The 19,476-nt window shown below is 43.1% G+C and overlaps 1 protein-coding gene across 10 annotated transcripts in view; it reads left to right on the top strand.

Annotated features, from left to right (window-relative positions):
- Positions 1–19,476, top strand: part of ABI1 (abl interactor 1) — a 93,774-nt gene that overhangs the window by 70,124 nt on the left and 4,174 nt on the right. For 2 of the 10 annotated variants that reach the window (XM_081882512.1, XM_081882510.1), the window contains 6 exons: positions 1,757–1,897; positions 6,714–6,814; positions 8,687–8,770; positions 11,702–11,878; positions 14,923–15,009; positions 18,502–18,687. In XM_081882512.1, the coding sequence (XP_081738638.1) occupies positions 1,757–1,897; positions 6,714–6,814; positions 8,687–8,770; positions 11,702–11,878; positions 14,923–15,009; positions 18,502–18,687 (776 nt within the window). The remainder of the gene's footprint in view (positions 1–1,756; positions 1,898–6,713; positions 6,815–8,686; positions 8,771–11,701; positions 11,879–14,922; positions 15,010–18,501; positions 18,688–19,476) is intronic. The other 8 variants (XM_081882514.1, XM_081882511.1, XM_081882515.1 and 5 more) reach the window with 5 other exon arrangements.

The raw sequence follows: 19,476 nt of genomic DNA, 5'->3' as shown, positions 1-19,476 counted from the left end.
TAGAAGTGAAATGTTGAACCTGGAAAAATGAGCAACACTCCAACTTTGGAATGAGGTGTATGCGTGTGGAGGAGGCATAGGTTTATTGCTAGGAGTATAGAATGTTGTTAGAATAATGCACAATGCCACCATCTTTGGGAAACATGGAAAGCCAGACTAGAGAATTTATGCTCCAGTAACCTGGCATGGAATCAGTAGTAGTTTAACAGTGTTGGTGCTGACCTTTAAAGGCCTAAATGGCTTCGGTCCTGTATACCTGAAGGAGCATCTCCACCCCCATCGTTCAGCCCGGACACTGAGGTCCAGTGCCGAGGGCCTTCTGGTGGTTTTCTCACCGCAAGAAGTGGAGCTACAGGGAACCAGGCAGAGGGCCTTCTTAGTAGTGGCACCTGCCCTGTGGAATGCCCTCCCATCAGATGTCAAGGAAATAAACAACTATCTGACTTTTAGAAGACATCTGAAGGTAGCACTGTATGGGGAAGTTTTTAATGTTTGCTGACTTACTGTGGTTTTATAATTTGCTGGTAGTCATCCAGAATAGTTGGGGCAACTCAGTCAGATTATTGGCATATAAATAACAACAACAACCTGAATTATTGAACAGTAGTATCCAAATATATTTAATATCTAACAGCCACCTGTGGTTTAGAGCTGGCTCTATGGTTTCCCCACTGCATAGTTGACTTGTTGATTTGGGGTGGAAGTGGTTTTTAATACAGAAAAAGGAGAAATTTTCATTCATGAGCTTGCTTAATTTTCCTTAGATAAAAAAAAAAATCTAGGAAGCGAAATTACTCATAAAATAGAGAAACTATTTTTAACAGAATTTTAAACAAATTATTTAATGAAGCATGTAGCTTTTTCTTTTTTAAAAAGGTAGACGTTGGACACCCAGCAGAGCAGAAACTTCCTGCTTTAGGTTGTAGGTGGAAGTTTAAGAAAAGGCAATCCCTTACAGAAACTAGCCATTGGTATTAAAGGCATTGTTTGCTGTAGATGACACAAGAAAGGATTAGATGAGTATATAAATCCTACGCAGAGCAGCAAGCAGTTGCTGGGAACTCGAAAAAGGAGCGCGAGGGTTATAAATCTAAGGAAATACCAATAAGTGCTGTTTAGCGCCGACAGGGTTGGAAGGAACTCTTTATTTTATTGAACTCTAATGCTAGGAAGGGAGAATTCCGTGATGCCTTTGAAGGCAATGAATTGCTTGGGGGTGGAAAGTTAGGTTCAGTTGCATTGAAGGGTAAGAAATGTGGGTAGGCACATATAAAACGTTGCAATAATCAGACGTAGAGATTGCCGGAGCATAGGCAACAGACGTTAGGCTATACCTGTCCAGATAGGGGTGCGGCTAGGCCAACAGTCGAAGCCGATGGAAGGCACTCTATGCCACCTGAGCCTCAAGTGACAGCAAAGGAGCCAGAAGTTCCCCCAAGCCATATCCCTGCTCCTTCAAAGAGACTGTAACTCCATTAAGCAGCTTCTCCCAGCTATCTGGTCTAGGGAGTCTCCCACTAACAGTGCTTTAGTCTTACCTAGACTGAGCTTCAGTTTGTTGGCCATGGGTCCTGCTAGCTAGGGATGATGGGAGTTGTAGTCCAACCACAGCTGGGGGACCCCCAAGCTTGAGAAACACTGTTAACGTGATGTACATTGAACTGTGCTGTAGCTACTTGTTTCCTTAGTCAATTAATAAGCCTCCCTCTCTCTCCCCCCACCCGCTTTTGTTCTGTGTCTTGTTTCATCTCGCCAGACGGAACACACCTTATAAGACTTTGGAGCCTGTTAAACCGCCAACAGTCCCTAATGATTACATGACCAGTCCTGCAAGGCTCGGAAGCCAGCACAGTCCTGGGAGAACGGCATCCTTGAGCCAGAGGCCCAGAACACACAGGTACAGTTCAAGACTCTGCAGGGGGCTTGTTCTGAAACTTGATCCCAACCAAGCGTGATAAAAGACGTTGGAGGATAAGAGATACGGAACAAAGACTTTTTAGTTCAAAGCACTTCCTGTTTCTAAAGTTTGCTTTGTTTGCAACAAAAGGGTATTCAGTTGTGGTTCCAGCACAGCCCGTGGAACTCATTGATATGTGAGCCTGGTTTTTAGAATTCACTTGTGGTCTCTTCCGGCCCACAATTAAGGAACAGCTGCTTGGGAGAAAAGTGAAACAGGACTTATATCCTGACTATCACCAGGATCCAAATAAATATTGAAGTGTTTCTGTGAGCCTAAGGAATCTTGAGCCTTCTCCTGCCCCATCTGTTGATAACAATATCACCCGTCCTCCTATGTGCTATGTAGCAAACTATTGATAATAATTCCTAACAAGGTTTCGACAATAAAAATACAAGGACATAATCCAGACAGCAGCTAAAATAGGACATCTCCAAAGCTAAATCTTGATCCTGCCCCTAATCGATACTCTGATGATCCCTTAACAGTAGAAGCAGCCTTTGCAGCTGGAGTCAGTCAGGAGACAGTCAGGGCCCTGTCTTACTGGACCAGTTATAAATGGGCTAGACAGAGAGCAGGTCTTGTAGGACTTGCAGCAAGGAGGGGGAAGAGTTCACTGAATTCAATGGGGCTTGCTCCCAGGAAAGGACAAGTCAGTTTAGTTGAACTCAGTGGGGCTTATGCATGCACAGATTCCATTTAAACCCCTGAGTGTGGAAGCAGATGCAACTTGATTAGTAAATCACTTAAACTTCTCTTAAATTAGCTGAAAATATATTAAATATATTATATGGAAGTTTATTTAATATTTTTATTAAATCCTTACTTCCTTACATTTTAAGGCCCTCTACCGCTGCAGGGAGCCTCGTCAATGCCCTCTGCTGCAGGGAAGAGTGGTGTACCCTCCGCCGCCACAGGGTGGCGCAGCAAGGCCCTCTGCCACTGCAGGGAGATATGGCGGGACCTTCTGCCACCTCAGATATGTACTGTGATATATCGAGATATTGTGATGTTTAATTGGTGATATCTTGTGATGTTGAAAACCAGATAGCACCCAGCTCTAGAACGAACATGTCTGTTGCCTCATCTGGAAGGATGGCAGGGTAAAAATGTAAAACAAATGTAACACTGCTGAATAACCACCATCACTACATACCCTAAAATGGTAAAGACAAGAGCAAATCTTCTTAGAGTGCTTGATCTTCAGGACCTTTTGTTTTTATCAGTTAACCATTCCTCTGTTTCCTAAATAAAAACTCATATTTGCCAACCATTTTAACAAATGCACAAATAGCAATTTCATTCCTCCCCCCCTTTTTTTTTTACTTTGAGAGGGAGAATTATTGATGATAGATGGTTTAAGGAGTAGAAAATGGTTGTGCTGTCATACTTATAACTCTGAAATTAACAGTATAATGTAAGATCACACTTAATAAGTTTGTGTGTATGGCTCGCCCATACCAGATTTCTGTCAAGCTTCCTCTGCGAAGCAACGAGTTTAATGTGTTTTGCTGTTTCTAGGTAGAGAAAGTGTTAATTCTAGGACAGCCGCAGAAACAGATAATTATATAGTCTCGTGGTTACTAGTAGTCAATTGAAATATGAGAAATCCCACTTCAGACTTGGGGTGTGTGGGTGTGGTAGGCAGATTACATGCTTAAATATTTCACTGTGTTATAAAAAAACAACAACCCTGCTTCTGGAAATCTAGCAGTCCATCTTGGTGGATTTTAGCGCAGCCCCTTCCCAGATTCCACTGCAGGGAATATCCATTTCCTGGTAAGGACATTAAGATCAACAAATGGAACCCGTTTAGTCTTGACACAGTCTGATAATTATTGACTTGTGGCTGATAGCTATCAGCCATAGAAGCCAGCTTTTTCACTGCTGGTGCTGGAACGCACTCTCTGCTGAAATATGAGAGACCGTATCTGTACCTGTATTGGCATTCTGCCGGTCTTTGAAGACACACCTGTGTACACAGGCATTCCCTTCATCCTGTGACCTGAGTCTCCTGTTTTAATCGCTGCTGTGTTTTGATGCATATTTTAATGTTTGTTTAACTGGTCAGAACCACTTAGAAGTCTATTTTGACATGAAGCAGTGTGTCGATTAATTATTGAATTATTATTTTTTTATACTCCACCTTTTCCCCTGATGGGACTCTAAACAGCTTACAGATAAAAACAAGAATTATTAAAAACACAGGGGGAAAACCAGTCATTAAAAAGCAATTTAACATGAATAGAATTAAAACCATAGACATATATAAAAGCTGTTTAAAACATACAAATAATTGCATATTACTAAATATAAATTACTAATAAATAATGATAGTTTGATTGGGGAGGGTTCAGACATGCTGAGCTTCTCACACCTGTAGTTTGATGTAGTAAAATTACATGTGATTCTTCTGGACATATAATTTGGCCACTATCTACAAATGGCATGCAAAATTTGTTCCCCCATTCTTCAGTCTACATTCCCAGACTTTTATTAGAGGTTTCTTCTGAATGAACGGAACCACCTTCTTATTCCAAATTGGCTTCCTGTGAGTGTTAATAAAACTTTGGAGAAGAATAGAACACAGCTGCTGGCTGTAGTGGAATAGAGGTTAGAATTTTCAGCACTGTGGCTTATGCTGCATGAATGGTTAAAGACATACCAATGGTCATTGTAATGAGCAGACTGTGATTTGATTTTGATTTTTTTTTTTTAGCAGTGTAATGGAAGCTTATAAACCCAGCACTTGCTGCAGAGCTTGAGAAATGACAATAGTTCTATTTTGAGAGAGGCTGCAGTCACTTAAAACACTGTCTTATTTAAAACGGTTGCATAAATGTCTTTTTGTACATTCATTATTTGAGGCAGCGGAAATGGACTCTTCAGTGTCATGTAAGTGTTTTGTGGTACGGGATTCAGCTGCAGCCATGGCAACAGGTTCAAGATCCTTGGCATGCAGAGCACTAATTTTTCTGGGAATAATCTCTGATCATGCTAGCAATCTTCATTTCTTCTCTTTCATGTAGCTCTGTGTGTGTGTGTGTGTGTGTGTGTGTGTGTGTGTGTGTGTGAGAGAGAGAGAGAGAGAGAGAGAGAGAGAGAGAGAGAGAGAGACTGATTTTTTTTATGCTTGTTGCTTGCCGCTTTGTCTTGTGATGTTTGTGGATAATTAGAAGCAGTGGGTAGTATATTTTTAATTTGTTCTTTTGTACTGTTGTCTCAATGGCTCTCAAGTTAGCCAGCAGTGTGCTTAACTTCCTTCTTTTTGTATCTGACTGGTCTGCATCCATGTGGGTCATTTTCTCCAGCTTCTGACTCACCCAAAAGCAGTGGCGTAGCATGGGTTGTCAGCACCCCGGGGCAAGGCAAGTAATTTGCGCCCCCAACCCGTGGATTTGCGCCCCCTAATCCTAACCCCCAGATGTTGCGCCCGGTGCGGCCGCCCCCCCATCACCCCCCATGCTACGCCACTGCCCCAAAGCACACTGCAGCACTATTCCAATGCGTTGCAAAGGTGGAGGGCCAGACTGAGACCATGCTCACCCGGATAGCATCATCATTGTCACTTTATTTGCACGCCGCCTTTGCACAAACAAAACATTTTCTCAAAGCTGCTACAACAGTGAGAGCGGTGACACATCACAAAATCAACCACTGCAAGAACAATTTGATAACAGCAGCAATAATGAAACAGGAAAAGTGATAGCAAATGTTACGGCATACAGCAAAAACAACATTTCAGTACTATAAATGGAGTAATGTTGCACCTTTTGGCAGCAGCAAACTTAACAAGGGCATCTCAACAGTCTCCGCTCGGTCCTAGATGTTCTCTACCCACTGCTTCTTTGCCAACTACAAATTGGACAAGGACCAAGTTACTCTGATCAAATATCAAGGTCTCAGCTTCTCCAAAGGGTCTCTGTCCCTTTTGCATCCCTATTCAGACAACATTAAGGAGCTAAATTGGGGTCATGGATAGGTTGATGAATGCACATTATATCACTACCAGTATAGTTTCACCCAGAAAAGCCTGTCCTTAGGTGTGAATTGCTGTTGGGTTAAACATCTATAAATAAGCCCCGTTCTCCACTATCTCCACCAGATGTTATTTAGGAGATATGTTTTCTTTCTCATTAGGTTGGCTGACAGCTTAATGAACAGAGTGTTAAACACAATTCACCAACACTCCCAACACTTTACCTTCTTCCGGTGCTTTTTCACAACGATCCTAATGTGTAGTGCCACTCTGATATTTTGGGAACAAGGAAACCTTTTCCAGAGTACATGGCATCAGAGTTGCAAATTGCTGATGTTTTGACACCTTTAACATGCAATTTATCACCCTTAATTACTTTAGGGTGCCTGTAACCATTTAGGAACATTATATTAGGCTAACAGTTCTTTAGTTCTCAGAACGGTTGCTTACACTTTTTAATTAAATACTCTGATAGCTGAAACGGGGTGTGTGTGTGTGAGTACGTAATGACTTAGCTAATTACATCTGTATCTGTTAGAATTTCGTGCATTCTGCTCTGCTGATATGATAATAAGGGGCAAGGATCTCTCCCTCCCTTCCTTTTTTTTTGGGGGGGGCGGATTTAATTTATAGCTCTTGGCTTTGTCGTGAAACGGAGGTAATATGTCACACTATTGACCTGGATTCATTTTCAAGTATAACCTATATTAGAATAATTGTTCTTGAAAGACATCTATTTATCTGCTTGGACCTTTTGTTATTTTATTTTTTGAACAGTGGCAGTAGCGGCGGAAGTGGCAGTCGAGAAAATAGCGGAAGCAGCAGTATTGGCATTCCCATTGCCGTGCCTACACCTTCACCTCCGACTATTGGCCAAGGTATTTTCCAAGAAGCTCCTTAAACAATATCCTATGTAATAGATAGGATTAATTCAGATGCTGGATGAAGTTAATAGTTCTCAATTGTGCAAATAAGTGAAGGGACCACCAGGACCCACTGGCTTGCTAAACAGGCACAACATAGGACTCAAGTCTTCAGTAGCACAATAAAGGGCATTCACAGGTGTTGATTTCAGTAGGTTGCTACTGAAATGTGTCTTCAGATAAAGGCAAAATAAATATTCAGTGCTAGTTATCCAGGTACTACTCATATAGTTATATTACAGCCTCCCCCAACCTGGTGCCCTCCAGATGCTGTTGTTGGACTCCCAACTCCCATCGGTCCCTGCCGGCATGACCAATAGTCAGGGATGATGGGAGTTGTGGTCCGACAACATCTGGAGGGCCACAAGTTCTCCGGCCCTGAGTTGAATGCCCCCAAAAATCACATTGCATTAATATGGTAAAATGTAGTTTCGCCCACAATAGGGAACTCGGCTCATAAAAATTGTGGATTTATGCAATAAAGCACCTCCCTTCACAATTTAGATTAGCTTCCTCAACTATTATTCTTTCTCACGCTATCTCGGTTTGCCTAATTCAAATGATTAAGTGGGTTGAGATGGAGAATACTTTGTTCCATGTAGATTGCCCTGTCGTTCAATTGGATTTCTAGGAAGGGCTGAGAACGTGGACTGTGTTAGGACCGGAAAACACAGAAAGATTATAATCAAAGAAAAGCTTTCAGATTTCCTCAGAGAAGCAGATAGAATTCAGTCGTCTATTCAGTGGGTGTAGTTTATTTTTAATAGAGGCCTTGAGGAAATGCTGTAGGTTTTCTTCAATTTTCAAAGGGTAGCTGAATCATCATGTTGAATTTTTTTTAACATGGGGTACCATAGGGGTACCATGATGATCCAAGCACATGCTGGAGAGCATTGAAATGTATTAGGATGGCATTCAACTAAGTTTTACTCGGAGTAAACCAAGTCAGGTCCATGAATTTCAGTGGGTCTACTCTTAGTAAAACTCTGCTGACTACCACTCGTGCTCTGGTCCATGGGGTCACGAAGAGTTGGACACGACTAAAGGACTAAACAACAACAACCTCTCTTACTTCTCAATGGAAACTACTTCCTTGTGGTGGGGAAATCATTCATCTGAGCAGAATCAGACAAATGTGGAACTAAATGTAAGCTGGAATTTCGTGACTTCTGCTACTGAATTGTTCTTGGTCTTGCCGTCTTGATTTACAGTATGCTTCCTCCTTTTTGGGTGTACAAACAAATTTTGAATACTTCTTTTGCATGCGCATAGGCCCTTTCCATGCAGATGAAATGTCAATTCAGCCTGGGGGTAAGGAATTGCAAGTCTACACAGACATGGGACCATTATCTGGGCCAAGGCTCATATTTTATGCCCCCCCATTGACTAATGACTCTCTTACTGAGTATTGTGAGATGGATTTAAATGGCTGTATAGCCTTCCCAAAGTTGTAGGCCATTTAGTGTGTCACTCCCTTCCCCAACCTGGTGCCTTCCATATGTTTGGGAATGCAGCTCCCATCATCCTCGACCATTGGCCATGCCATTTCGGGATGGTGGGAATTATAGTCCAGAAATATCCACAGGGCACCCATTTGGGGGAAAGCTAGATGTCATGGTGTCCACTTGGGAACTCAACCACAGAGTGCATGTAACCATGCATAGAGACATGATGCCATATGCACTTGGCTGAATTGGCCTCCCAGTGACCTCATAAGCAGCCAACACCGCATTGTAAATGGGGCACCTTCATCTGCCCCGCATTTTCACCATAAGTCAAAAGGTTAAGCTCTGGATCAAGGCCTGACTTGGCAATCTATTTTAATAGCACACATATCGGCTCCTCCTCCTCCTCCCGAAGCTCCACCAGCACCACCAATGCCCCCACCTCTGGTCATGGGCAGTGTGATAGGTGAGACCTCTTGAAAGAGCTGGCGTTATTGCAGTTCTTTAACAAAAATACTTAATCAACTCCCCCTTTGTTAACTAATGAATGTATACATCCTGGGTTGTGTTGTGTGCATTTGTGCTGCTACAATAATAGAAGCTTGGGGGTTTAACCAATCTAACCCCAACTAATTTTTTTCTGTGGTGAAAGCCTCTGAAAGTTTAAATATAGATACAGGAGTCTGCCTTTATAGGGAGTGACACCTATTCCAAATAGCCTAGCATTGCCTGTTACAGGCATAGGCAAACTCTGGCCCTGCAGATGTTTGGGGCTACAATACCCATCATCCCTGACCACTGGTCCTGTTAGCTAGGGATGATGGGAATTGTATTCCCAAACATCTGGAGGACCGCAGTTTGGCTATGCCTGGCCTATTATGCTATTAGGCAGTACCTTCCCAAGGTCTCAAGCAGAGGTCCTTTCTGGCCTTATTGTACAAGATCCTTTGATGAGGATGTGCCATAGATTGGGCCTTACGGGTGCAAATATCTGCTCTGCCGTATACATCACCCAAATGTACATTATGTACTGGGGTGAGCTACCTTTAGTCATTTTTGCAGTTTGCCTTTAAAACAAAAACCAAGAAAACCTCTGATCCTGTGGCCCACTGCTATGTGCTTAAATTTACAAAGCCAGAGTGCCTAATTTTGTGTTTATGTAGCATGTATGTCTGTTCCAAAGCAGAAGAGCACCTTGCATTACAAGAATCTGAACAACTAGCAGGCACCAGGTGGTGTGCCAGAAATGGGCAAGTGCCTGTGATCTGTTTTCTGCTCCCCCAAATCCACATTATGCATTCAGAAAATTTGTTGGTAATGTGGTATTCAGAATAATTAAATATAACCAGTTCAGTGGGGCACAGATCCTACTTCAGTCTTGTGTTCAAAAATAACTTGTGTAGACCATGTGTCAATTTCACACATTCTTAAGTCCTTGGATATATCGCATAAATGTGATATATGTGCATAAAGCACATTGGGGTGACCATGCCTTCTTTTGATGGCTTGCCCTGAAGTGGTGAGCAGTGCTTTTTACTACATTTAGCATGCATTATAAATTAACTTGAAATTAGACCACCAGCGTGGGTCTTAGCCATAGGTAGTCTTGTGCTTTCTTGAAACCACACAGCATTTGACTCTCAAAGTGCAACTTTTAAAACTTGTTAACTTGAAATGTTTAATTTAATCCAGGGAGGGGAAGCTGTGGCCCCTGAAAGCTTTTGGATCCAGGACCTCATCATTTCTCGCCAATAGGGCCATTGGCCAGGGATGATGGGAGTTGCAGTTTGACAACATCTGGAGGGCCACAGATTGAGCCTCCTTGATTTAACCAGGTGTACCTAATAAACAAGGGATGTGGGTGGCGCTGTGGGTTAAATCACAGAGCCTAGGACTTGCTGATCAGAAGGTTGGCAGTTCGAATCCCCGCGACGGGGTGAGCTCCCATTGTTCGGTCCCTGCTCCTGCCAACCTAGCAGTTCAAAAGCAGTTCCGGTGGGAAGGTAAACGGAGTTTCCTGTGCTGCTCTGGTTCGCCAGAAGCGGCTTTGTCATGCTGGCCACATGACCCGGAAGCTGTACGCTTGCTCCCTCGGCCAATAAAGCGAGATGAGCACTGCAACCCCAGAGTCGGTCACGACTGGACCTAATGGTCAGGGGCCCCTTTACCTTTTACCTAATAAAATGGAATAATGGTTTTGGTTGGGACTCTATATTCAGTAGCACAATACAAGGCATTGACGATTTGTGTTGTGTTAGCATTGGTCTTTAGCATGCCTTTGCTTTCACAAACGTTAAAAGCTGAAATAACTATTAGTTATGCAGGCACTACTCATACAGTTATGCTGATTGCTTTACTGCAGTCTTTCCCACCCTTTTGCCCTCCAAATGCGATTGAACTCCAGCTCTTAGTAGCCCCAGCAAGCATGGTTGATGGTAGCAATGGGCAAGGACCATTTGTAGAGCATCAGGTTGGGGGAGGCTGCTCTGTAACAGGCAGACAGCAGGAGGATGCTTTTTGCTTTGACATGAACTTGAGAGGCTTTGACCCAGATAACATTGGTAAATGTTCTAATACTAGGTGAAATAGAGTTTGTATAACCTAATGGTATGCTTTACGGCACACATACACCTGTTCAAAGTAATGATGTGTTTGACTGTCTTAACTAAGACAGCTTTAGCAAACGAGAGTTACAAGTTTCACTAGTGAATGTGGACTTTTACCTTGCCAAAGAGAGAAAACTTGCATAGCTAAGTAGATAACAACTGATAATCATTGTTTATAGCACTTCCCTTGGGCAAAGTTTTTACCTTCTTCATTGATCTGAAACCTGGGAGATATCAAACACGTTTTGGATTTGTACTGAGGGCTCCAATGTGTTAATGATGTAAACTCTATGTGGGACCTCATGCCTTCTGTTTTATGCACAAGAAGAGTTCAAGGGCTAGTCCATTGTTTTTCAGAACACTAGTCATACTTGTAACAGCATGGAAGAAATAATGTCTGCTATTTGTCCAGATAATATAAAAAGCAATACATTTATACTTGTTGAATTCAGTGTAGGTAACAGGATTCTATCTGCAGCACATCCAGTAGCTCTGGAAGCCATGAGGCTCAAGTTTAATGAAGTTTCAGAGTTTAATAGCATTGTGCATTTTCAGAAGTTAAAACTATAAATTAAGAAGAGTAAATTTCAGCCCTGCCCCTTCAACATTAAGTAGCCTCCTTCCAAATCTTCTGCTCCATCAATTTTCATCCCTGGGGTCTTGGGGTTCCATATGTTTGCTGTGCTGTGGGCTTTGTACGTGCTCGCTCCTGGTTTTCTGCACACTCTCCCCAAGTGTTATTATTTTTGCTTATCTCTTTTTGTTGGTTCCTTTTGGTGCCTGCTTTTCAGCTGCTCCTGGGTCAGCTCCTGGTTCCCAGTATGGCACTATGACCAGGCAGATATCCCGACACAACTCTACTACTTCTTCGGCCTCTTCTGGTGGATTTAGGCGGAATCCTTCTGTGACTGCCTCGTTTTCTGCTCAGCCTCATGTTAATGGCGGTCCTCTCTATTCTCAAAACTCAAGTAAGCTGCTGGGTTACTACAGAGCCCAGAACTCCTGGGGTCGCTTTTGTGATTTGATAGCTTTGCATTTCTCTTGATTTATCTATAATTTGGTGACTAAGGTCTGGTTCAGATGAAACAAGTCTGCACGCTTCATCATAGTCTCTGTTCTCTTTCATCTGTTCTGTGTTTGGCTTTGACACTTCTGTTGTGGTTTAGTAAATCACTGTTTCCTGTTCCATCTGAACCAGAAAACTCTGGTTTAATCTCTTATGATTACATATCAGGATCTGGCCATTGTTTTATTAGACCAAGATTGTTACACCTGAACTAGGCCTAGAAAATACACACAGTATATTTTGCTAGATAATAATTCGTTTGAAAGAAATATGTTTTTAAACTAGGAGTGAATGTGACTTGTGTTTTTTTCTCCAGCACTGAATAACTGTCCATGGTGTTGGAAGGACTTTCCTAAAAAGCTTGTTTAGTTTCTCTCCCTTTTAGCCTTTTCCTTGTCCCCAGCTTCAGCTATAGTGTTTTTGTTCCTATTATGATCAACTATAAATTATCAGGGAGCCAGGTTAGAAATCTGACCCATAACCTGGAAGAGTAGGCCTCCTTTCCCCATTCAGACAGCCACCTTTAATGTTCCTCCCTGTTTATATGGAGATGTTACATTTGAATATGGTATAGACACTTGCAATCCAACACATATAGTTCACGATTCAGAATACTGATTACCATATTTTGTGGAGGAGATCAGCTTTGCAATTTGGGTCTCTGAATATTGGATTGTATGCGCTGTAGCTGAATGCAGTGTCCCCATGTACGTGTGGTTCACATCAGATGTTCAGGAACACTTTTGTTCCCTTCTACGCATTGTACTGCAACATGCGGTGACGGACCTATTGTCTGATCCAGCCCATTATGTTGAAATGGTGAATTAAATTTGCAATACTAGTTAGTTGGCTGCCTGTCCATGCTCAGAGGTAAAGTATGTGAAAATACAGAGAAACAGTCCTGTCACATTCAGCGGGCGGCTTTCAGTAGGACAGAAATATCCTCGTGAAATGTCCTAATCATTTTAGCATTCTTGTTTTTGTATGTGTTTTTTTGTATTGCAAGCCTTTGTTCAAGTACAGGCACAAGGCCGATATATGAGTAGTGTGCCGTGCTTTAAACAATAGCCTCTAGCCACTAATTTTAACTTGTCAGTTGTTTTCATCCTTTTCTGAAACTTAACGATTTAACATCCCAGTCTTGACAGTATAGCTTCCAGGTTTCCCAGTTCCCTTGGACAGCATTTTTCATGCCAGGCACAGACCTAATTTGTAGCATTTGTGGGGAGAGGAGAAAGAGAATTCAGGAGGTGGTGGGGGGATGGGACTGGAAGTGAGATCTCTTCAAAACAGTCCATCATGGTGTGTTTCAGTTACACTGGCACATAGGGGAGGCTAGCTTGTTTCAAAGTTAACTCGGCGCTCAGATTTAATTGTCAAAAGAGGAATGCTGAATTCCAGCATTGTTTAAAATTACTGCGTACTTGGCAGTCTAGAACCTGTTTCAAAGTTGTGATCCCGGTCCTCTACTACTGTGCTGAATGTGGGGCCTTCGAGATGCTTCGAATCTAGATTGGATGAAATGCTAAAATAAAAATGTTCCCATCCCCTAAAAATTCTGGCCCCGTCCTGCTGTCCCATCTAACTCCTCTTGAGACCAACATCTTGATACACAGCTTGCTCTGGTTGGTGTGTATTCAAAGCTCATTTCAAAGATGAAATGGTCCCTTAATTCTGCGTGCAGCTCAGGCCCTGGCGAAGTGGACTTTGAAGGACTGGTGGCATGGCTGTTAATGAGATAGAACTTCTGTCTCCATCTGATGTAGATGCAACAGACTTTGTGAAGGCTTGCGGTCATGCACATGCAAGACTGGCAACCAACACACGCAGTCAAACCTTGTTGGCTATCCTCACAAGTCCTTTAAATTACCTCTTTTCACCTTCCCATGAGCCTAAGGAAGGAAGGAAATTTGAAGGTCCCTCTGCAGAAGACTCAAAGCACAGATTCAGCACCATCAGCTTGCTTAACATGCCATTGTCGTATTTTAAACATGGGCCTTTGCTTGGCCTTCAGGATTCTCTGTGCTCTTTGACTCCCTTGTCAGCCACAAGGATCCTTCCTGGTGATGCTGAACAGATGAGCACAGAATCCTTGCTGTAAGAAGCTGAAAACCAGGTAGCTTCATCCTGCACCATTCTGATACCCCTGGAATGCAATAATAAATGAAGCCCTTTACAAATATGTCCCATGAAGCTTGACTGATAGGCAGAGACAAAGTCATTTTATTTTTAGGGATATGCTGACATGTTTATTTGCTAGTTCACTTGAATTGTGGATTTTCTTGAATTGCAGTTCAGCAGAAAAAAGCCATCTCTTCTGAAAACAAATTGCTTTCCTAAAAACCTTCCTGAAGGGATGCGCAAAGCTGCTTCAAAATATAAAAATATAAAAGAACGTAGTATATTCAGTCTTACACAGAATGGTGGGATCCATAGACAAATCACCTCCGTAACTATTGCCGTTTTCTGGCTTGTTTATTTCAGTTCTCGCTGCAAAGCAGAGCTCCTATTGAGCTCTTTCCCATGGCATTTTACTGTGAAAAGTATCCTCTTGCTAAAACACAAATTGCACTTTCCCCTTATGAGCTGCCAGTTCCTGCAAGATTTTGCTGCAGGATGTCAGGACGTCTGGATTTAAAGCAGGAAAAAGAAGAGTTTTGTTCAAATCAACAAGTGAAACCTCTGAAACAGGAAGTGTGGATTTTAGCCTCATCCCTAGTTGGCCACCCACCGCCCCTTAATGGAGTTGCAAATTGGCTAAAAATGCCGTTCAGTTGTATTGCTGGGAAAGCAAACTTTGAAGGAGGTCCTGCTGTGTGCATTCCTGTTGTTCATTGCATACCTTGTTTTGTGGTCCATTGTTAATGACAGCTGCTTTTTGTTTTTGTTTTCCTTTTCCTGTATCTGTGTTTACTTCCCCGTTTATGGCGTGTGTGTCGCTTCCAGTTTCTATTGCTCCACCCCCTCCCCCTATGCCTCAGTTGACTCCACAGATACCTCTCACAGGCTTCGTGGCCAGGGTGCAGGAAAACAGTAAGTTTGGCAGCTCAGCTTCTCCAAAGAGTAGAGCCGGTTCTCTTTCTCTCTCCTAGCATGCATGGTTGGCCAGTCAGGCTCTTTCCTTTGGTCTTTATTGGGTGTTTTTTTTTGGGGCGGGCGGGAGTCATTTCATTTGTTTTCTTTCCTCTGTGAGATGCTAACTCCATCTTTCATTTTAGTGCCCACATGGAACTGAAGGGGAGCGCCTTCTCTTCTGGTGTTTTTATTTATTTATTTTGGCATGATGATTACTAACGGCATTTTTGGAACTGGCTTTTCTCAAAGGGATATGTATGTGTGCACCTGGTTACCCTTGCCCCAGAAGAAACAGTTTTCTTTTTAGAGAGTTCAAAATGCAGTCTGGAGACTTGGTATGAGATTAGCTACAAGGGAAACACCACCAGGGAAGGCTGCATAGTCATCAAGGTAGTTCCCCCTGCAAACTGGCGAAATCCCCAAACTTATATATTTTTGACTTGGGAGAGTCTCACAAAAAGGCATCAAGGTTTAAAAAGCCTTTATTTTGCAACCCACAACAACTCTGGGCAATCCTCCGCAAAAAAAGCGCTCAACACTCTGAGCCATCTCCCCCCATTTTCTTAAATTTGAGTCCCCAAAAAGGGGGCGTCTTATACATGGGGGCATCTTGTACACAGAAAAATACAGTATATCTCAGATGTGTCATCCTATGGTGGCATTAGGCAAGTGAAAACACTTCTGCCTCTCCAGTTTTCACCAATCCCTTCAACATAATGCAGCCCTCTGAACCATATCCCTCTCTTCCCCCTCACCCCTGGCTTTTCTATACTGTCAACGCTTTCTGGAAATGATAAACGAAAGGTTCCACCCTGGTTGAAGGAAGTACTGATAATCCCCTGGGTTTTGTTTTTTTTAGGAGTGGGTTGTGATAGTGAGATGCTTTGTGCATTTTTAAAAATCACTTTATACTCCAGTTTTTAAAATAAATATAAGAAGTGATCACCATATCCTACCCCACAAGAAACATTCCATACATATACAATGCTAATAATACAGTCAAACATTAAGCAAGCTGGTAAATAGTTTAGAATTAATTACAACAACCGACACTTGGTGCATCTTGAGACATCCCTGCCCTAGTTTTGCCAATATTGCAACTGCAGGGCTGAGATTGGATGGATTACAATTTTCCTGGGCATTCCAAAGCTGAAACCAGCACGTGAAGCCGCAAAGGGAGCCTGTATTGGCTTATATGAAATACAGATGTGAAGAGTGCACTTCACGAAGCTTAAATTAACTGTGGCTAATGAGTTCTGCTCAGTGACATTCTAGAGATATGGAATATCAGGGCATGCATTTCATATTTCAGATCAATCCAAGCAATTAGTTTTGCATTTCCCCCGCTACAACATTTTAAAAGAATGAATGAACGGAAAATGATTAGGCATTAGTGCCATTTAAAAATTTGACCACTTAAAATCTCAGTAATTAAATGAAAGGGGCATTGAGACTTCAGTTTATTATATGCCTTATTCGGTGTCTCTTCATTATGCTAGCTTGAATTTGGGGTGTTTCGTAAAACACACAGAGGTATCATTAGTGATATCACTGTATCTGCTGAAAAGCTTTTTTTTTTCAGGGAAAGGGAGGTTCTGATTTAAAAGCACATGTCAATACTGAGGCTCTTTTGTGCAGTGAAGATTTTGATTAGCTGGACAAAACCAAGAATGCTCTATTCTGAATGAGCATTATATTTTGTTCTTAAGGTAAAGAAAATTGTGGAATGGGCATCGTTTCTCTTTAAACCCCCTGTGCCAGTTCCATATGAAATGGATCCAGTCCGGAAAATGTTACCGTTTCATGTGCATGTCTGTCTTTCATGCTCAATGGATTGGACCAATAAATTATGGGGTGTAACCCATTGGGAACGTTGTCTAGTCTTGCATTGGAAAAGCTGTTGTATTGCAGCAAACACATCCATTTCAGTGTGGCTTTTGCGGCAGACGTTCCCAGAGGGACGATGGGCCTATTGTCATATAACACAGCACTGACAACAACAGCTTATACTGCTGCTTACCTACTAAAGTCAGATTCTGAACAGGGTTTAGATTTTGGAGCCCTGCAGTTCCAGCACCTGTTGCCCACCCACATGCCTTCAGGATGCTCACAAGCAAGGCATGGAAGCAGTGACCCTCTAGCAGCTGGTATTCTGAAGTATTTGGCACAACAGCAGTTGGGCCAGGGAAAATTATTATTATTATTATTATTATTATTAATTATTAATTATTTATACCCCACAATCTTCTCACCCGGAGCCCCAATCTTTGTGCGCTCATGCTAAGCGATGATTAAGCTTAGTGTTACGTGAGAACTGAGCCGCAGCCACTTTGTTGTGAAATTCTCTTACTCAGAATGGCATCTGTTTGTGCATGGTGGGGGGGTACATGATTGAGAATATGCAGGATTCTCTCCCTGCAGGGTTAGTCTGCAGCACTGCAATGAGGCTCCATAGAGAGTAGGTAGCCATTCACCTTCTTATTAGAGGATGAAAGTGCAGGAGCTCATCTTGCACGTTTACTGAGACAGGCCTCTCTTCTGGAAACTGGAATGGGTCCAGAAGAGGGTGACGGGTCTGGAAACCCAAGTCCTATGAGGAAGTTGAAAGAGCTGTGTATGTCTAGCCTGGAGAAGAGGGAAATTAGGGGGCAGATGTGATGGCAGTCTTCAAATACCCGAAGGGCTGGAGCACAGATGATGATCAGACTTCTTCTCTGGTGCGTTGTAGGGCAGGCAGGACTAGAACCAATGGGTGGGAACTGTAGGGTAGCAGATTTCAGCTAAAGTGTAGGGAAAACTTCCTATCAAGAAGATACTTGCTCAGCAGTGGAACACCCTGTCTTGGGAGATGGGTGCTTCACTGGAGGTATTTAAGCAGATGCTGGACAACATCTGGTAGGCATGGAATGATGCCTTGCAGATGCTGCACAAATGACCGCCAAGGTCTGCATCAGGCTCTTGATTCTAACTCTGTCCTTGATTCTGTTCTTCTTATCGACATCAGTGAATGCTAAAGGGGGATATAACCAAGCCAGGACTCTTAGCGATGGCTCTTTCTCTGTTTTTCAGGTACTTTGCTAACCCAGAGCAAAAGTAACAAAATTGTCTCAAGCCCACACACAACATGATTGATAACGGGCTGCAATATTCAGCAGCCCTTGGAATGTGTAGCTATTGAGTGAATTCCCTTCCTGTTCTCTGCTAGCGTGCCGCTTATGATGCCTTGGAGTGTCTGCGTGAAAAATGGCACCTGTTGTTACCTGGCTGCTAGTAACCTGCAAAGCCCATCTATCATAGCATTTTAACATGCAGAGCTTTTGTTTCTAATCTGTGCATGGTACGGGTAGTGCATGCCGTTAGCATCTGATAGAAGATGTGGGTCCCTGATCATGTGTTTACTTCCATTTGCACGAAACCTAACAGAGGTCCTCTTTTCCACTGACTTTCCAGTTGCTGACAGTCCAACTCCACCTCCGCCGCCGCCTCCCGATGAGATGCCCATGTTTGATGACTCTCCGCCGCCACCACCTCCGCCACCTGTGGATTATGAAGACGAGGAGGCTGCAGTCGTGCAGTACAATGACCCGTATGCAGACGGCGATCCGGCTTGGGCACCTAAAAGCTATATTGAGAAAGGTAATGGGCGAACACGCTTGTGCCTGCAGCAGATCAGCCCCGTAACAGCAAGGCTAAAAACAAGAGCCTTAACCTCCAAATCCCAATTTCGCTGCAAACATGTCGTGCATCCCTTTATGAAGCCTTATTCTCACAGCCTCAATATATCCCCCCTCTCCGCCCCATCTGCAAATCTGCAGTATGGGGGACAATAATATTGACCAATCTTCCAGGGTTGTTTATACAAATTACTGAGATGATGTTATACAAAGGGAAGCACTGCGTAGGGCACAATGCAGCAATCCCCTTTTTAAGTCACCAGTTCCTGAACTACTGTGGTTAATCTCTCCCAGTCCACAAACGGCATTTCTAGCAGCTGAGGCTACCTGGGCACCCAGTGACAAAGCGGGTTCCAGAAGCACCCCCAAACTGTGTACCTGCTCCTTCAGATGAACTTCAGTTTTGTCTTGGGCAGACAATGGATACGTTTCTTGGGTGGAGGAACCAATCACCCACAGTGTCTCCTATCTGGGGATAAAATAGTGCCCTGTGGCACCCCATAGCATAAATGCCGGGGATCTGAAAAGCACTCCCCCACTGCTGCCCTCTGGAGTTGGTCATGATCTATTGCAGCACAGTGTCCCCAGTTGCCTTTCCACAGAGCAGGTCCAGGAAGTTATCATGGTCAGTGGTACTGAAAGCTGCAGTGAGCTCAAGAAGCTCTGCTCTCTGCAGAGAGCCAGTGTGGTGTAGTGGTTAAGAGCAGTAGACTTGTAATCTGGTGAACCGGGTTTGCTTCCCCGCTCCTCC

This window comes from Podarcis melisellensis (genome assembly GCF_964234715.1).
Source record: "Podarcis melisellensis genome assembly, chromosome: 12".
Taxonomy (NCBI): Eukaryota; Metazoa; Chordata; class Lepidosauria; order Squamata; family Lacertidae; genus Podarcis; species Podarcis melisellensis.
The sequence above is the reverse complement of the archived record's forward strand: the minus strand, read 5'-3'. Positions and strand labels throughout refer to the sequence as shown.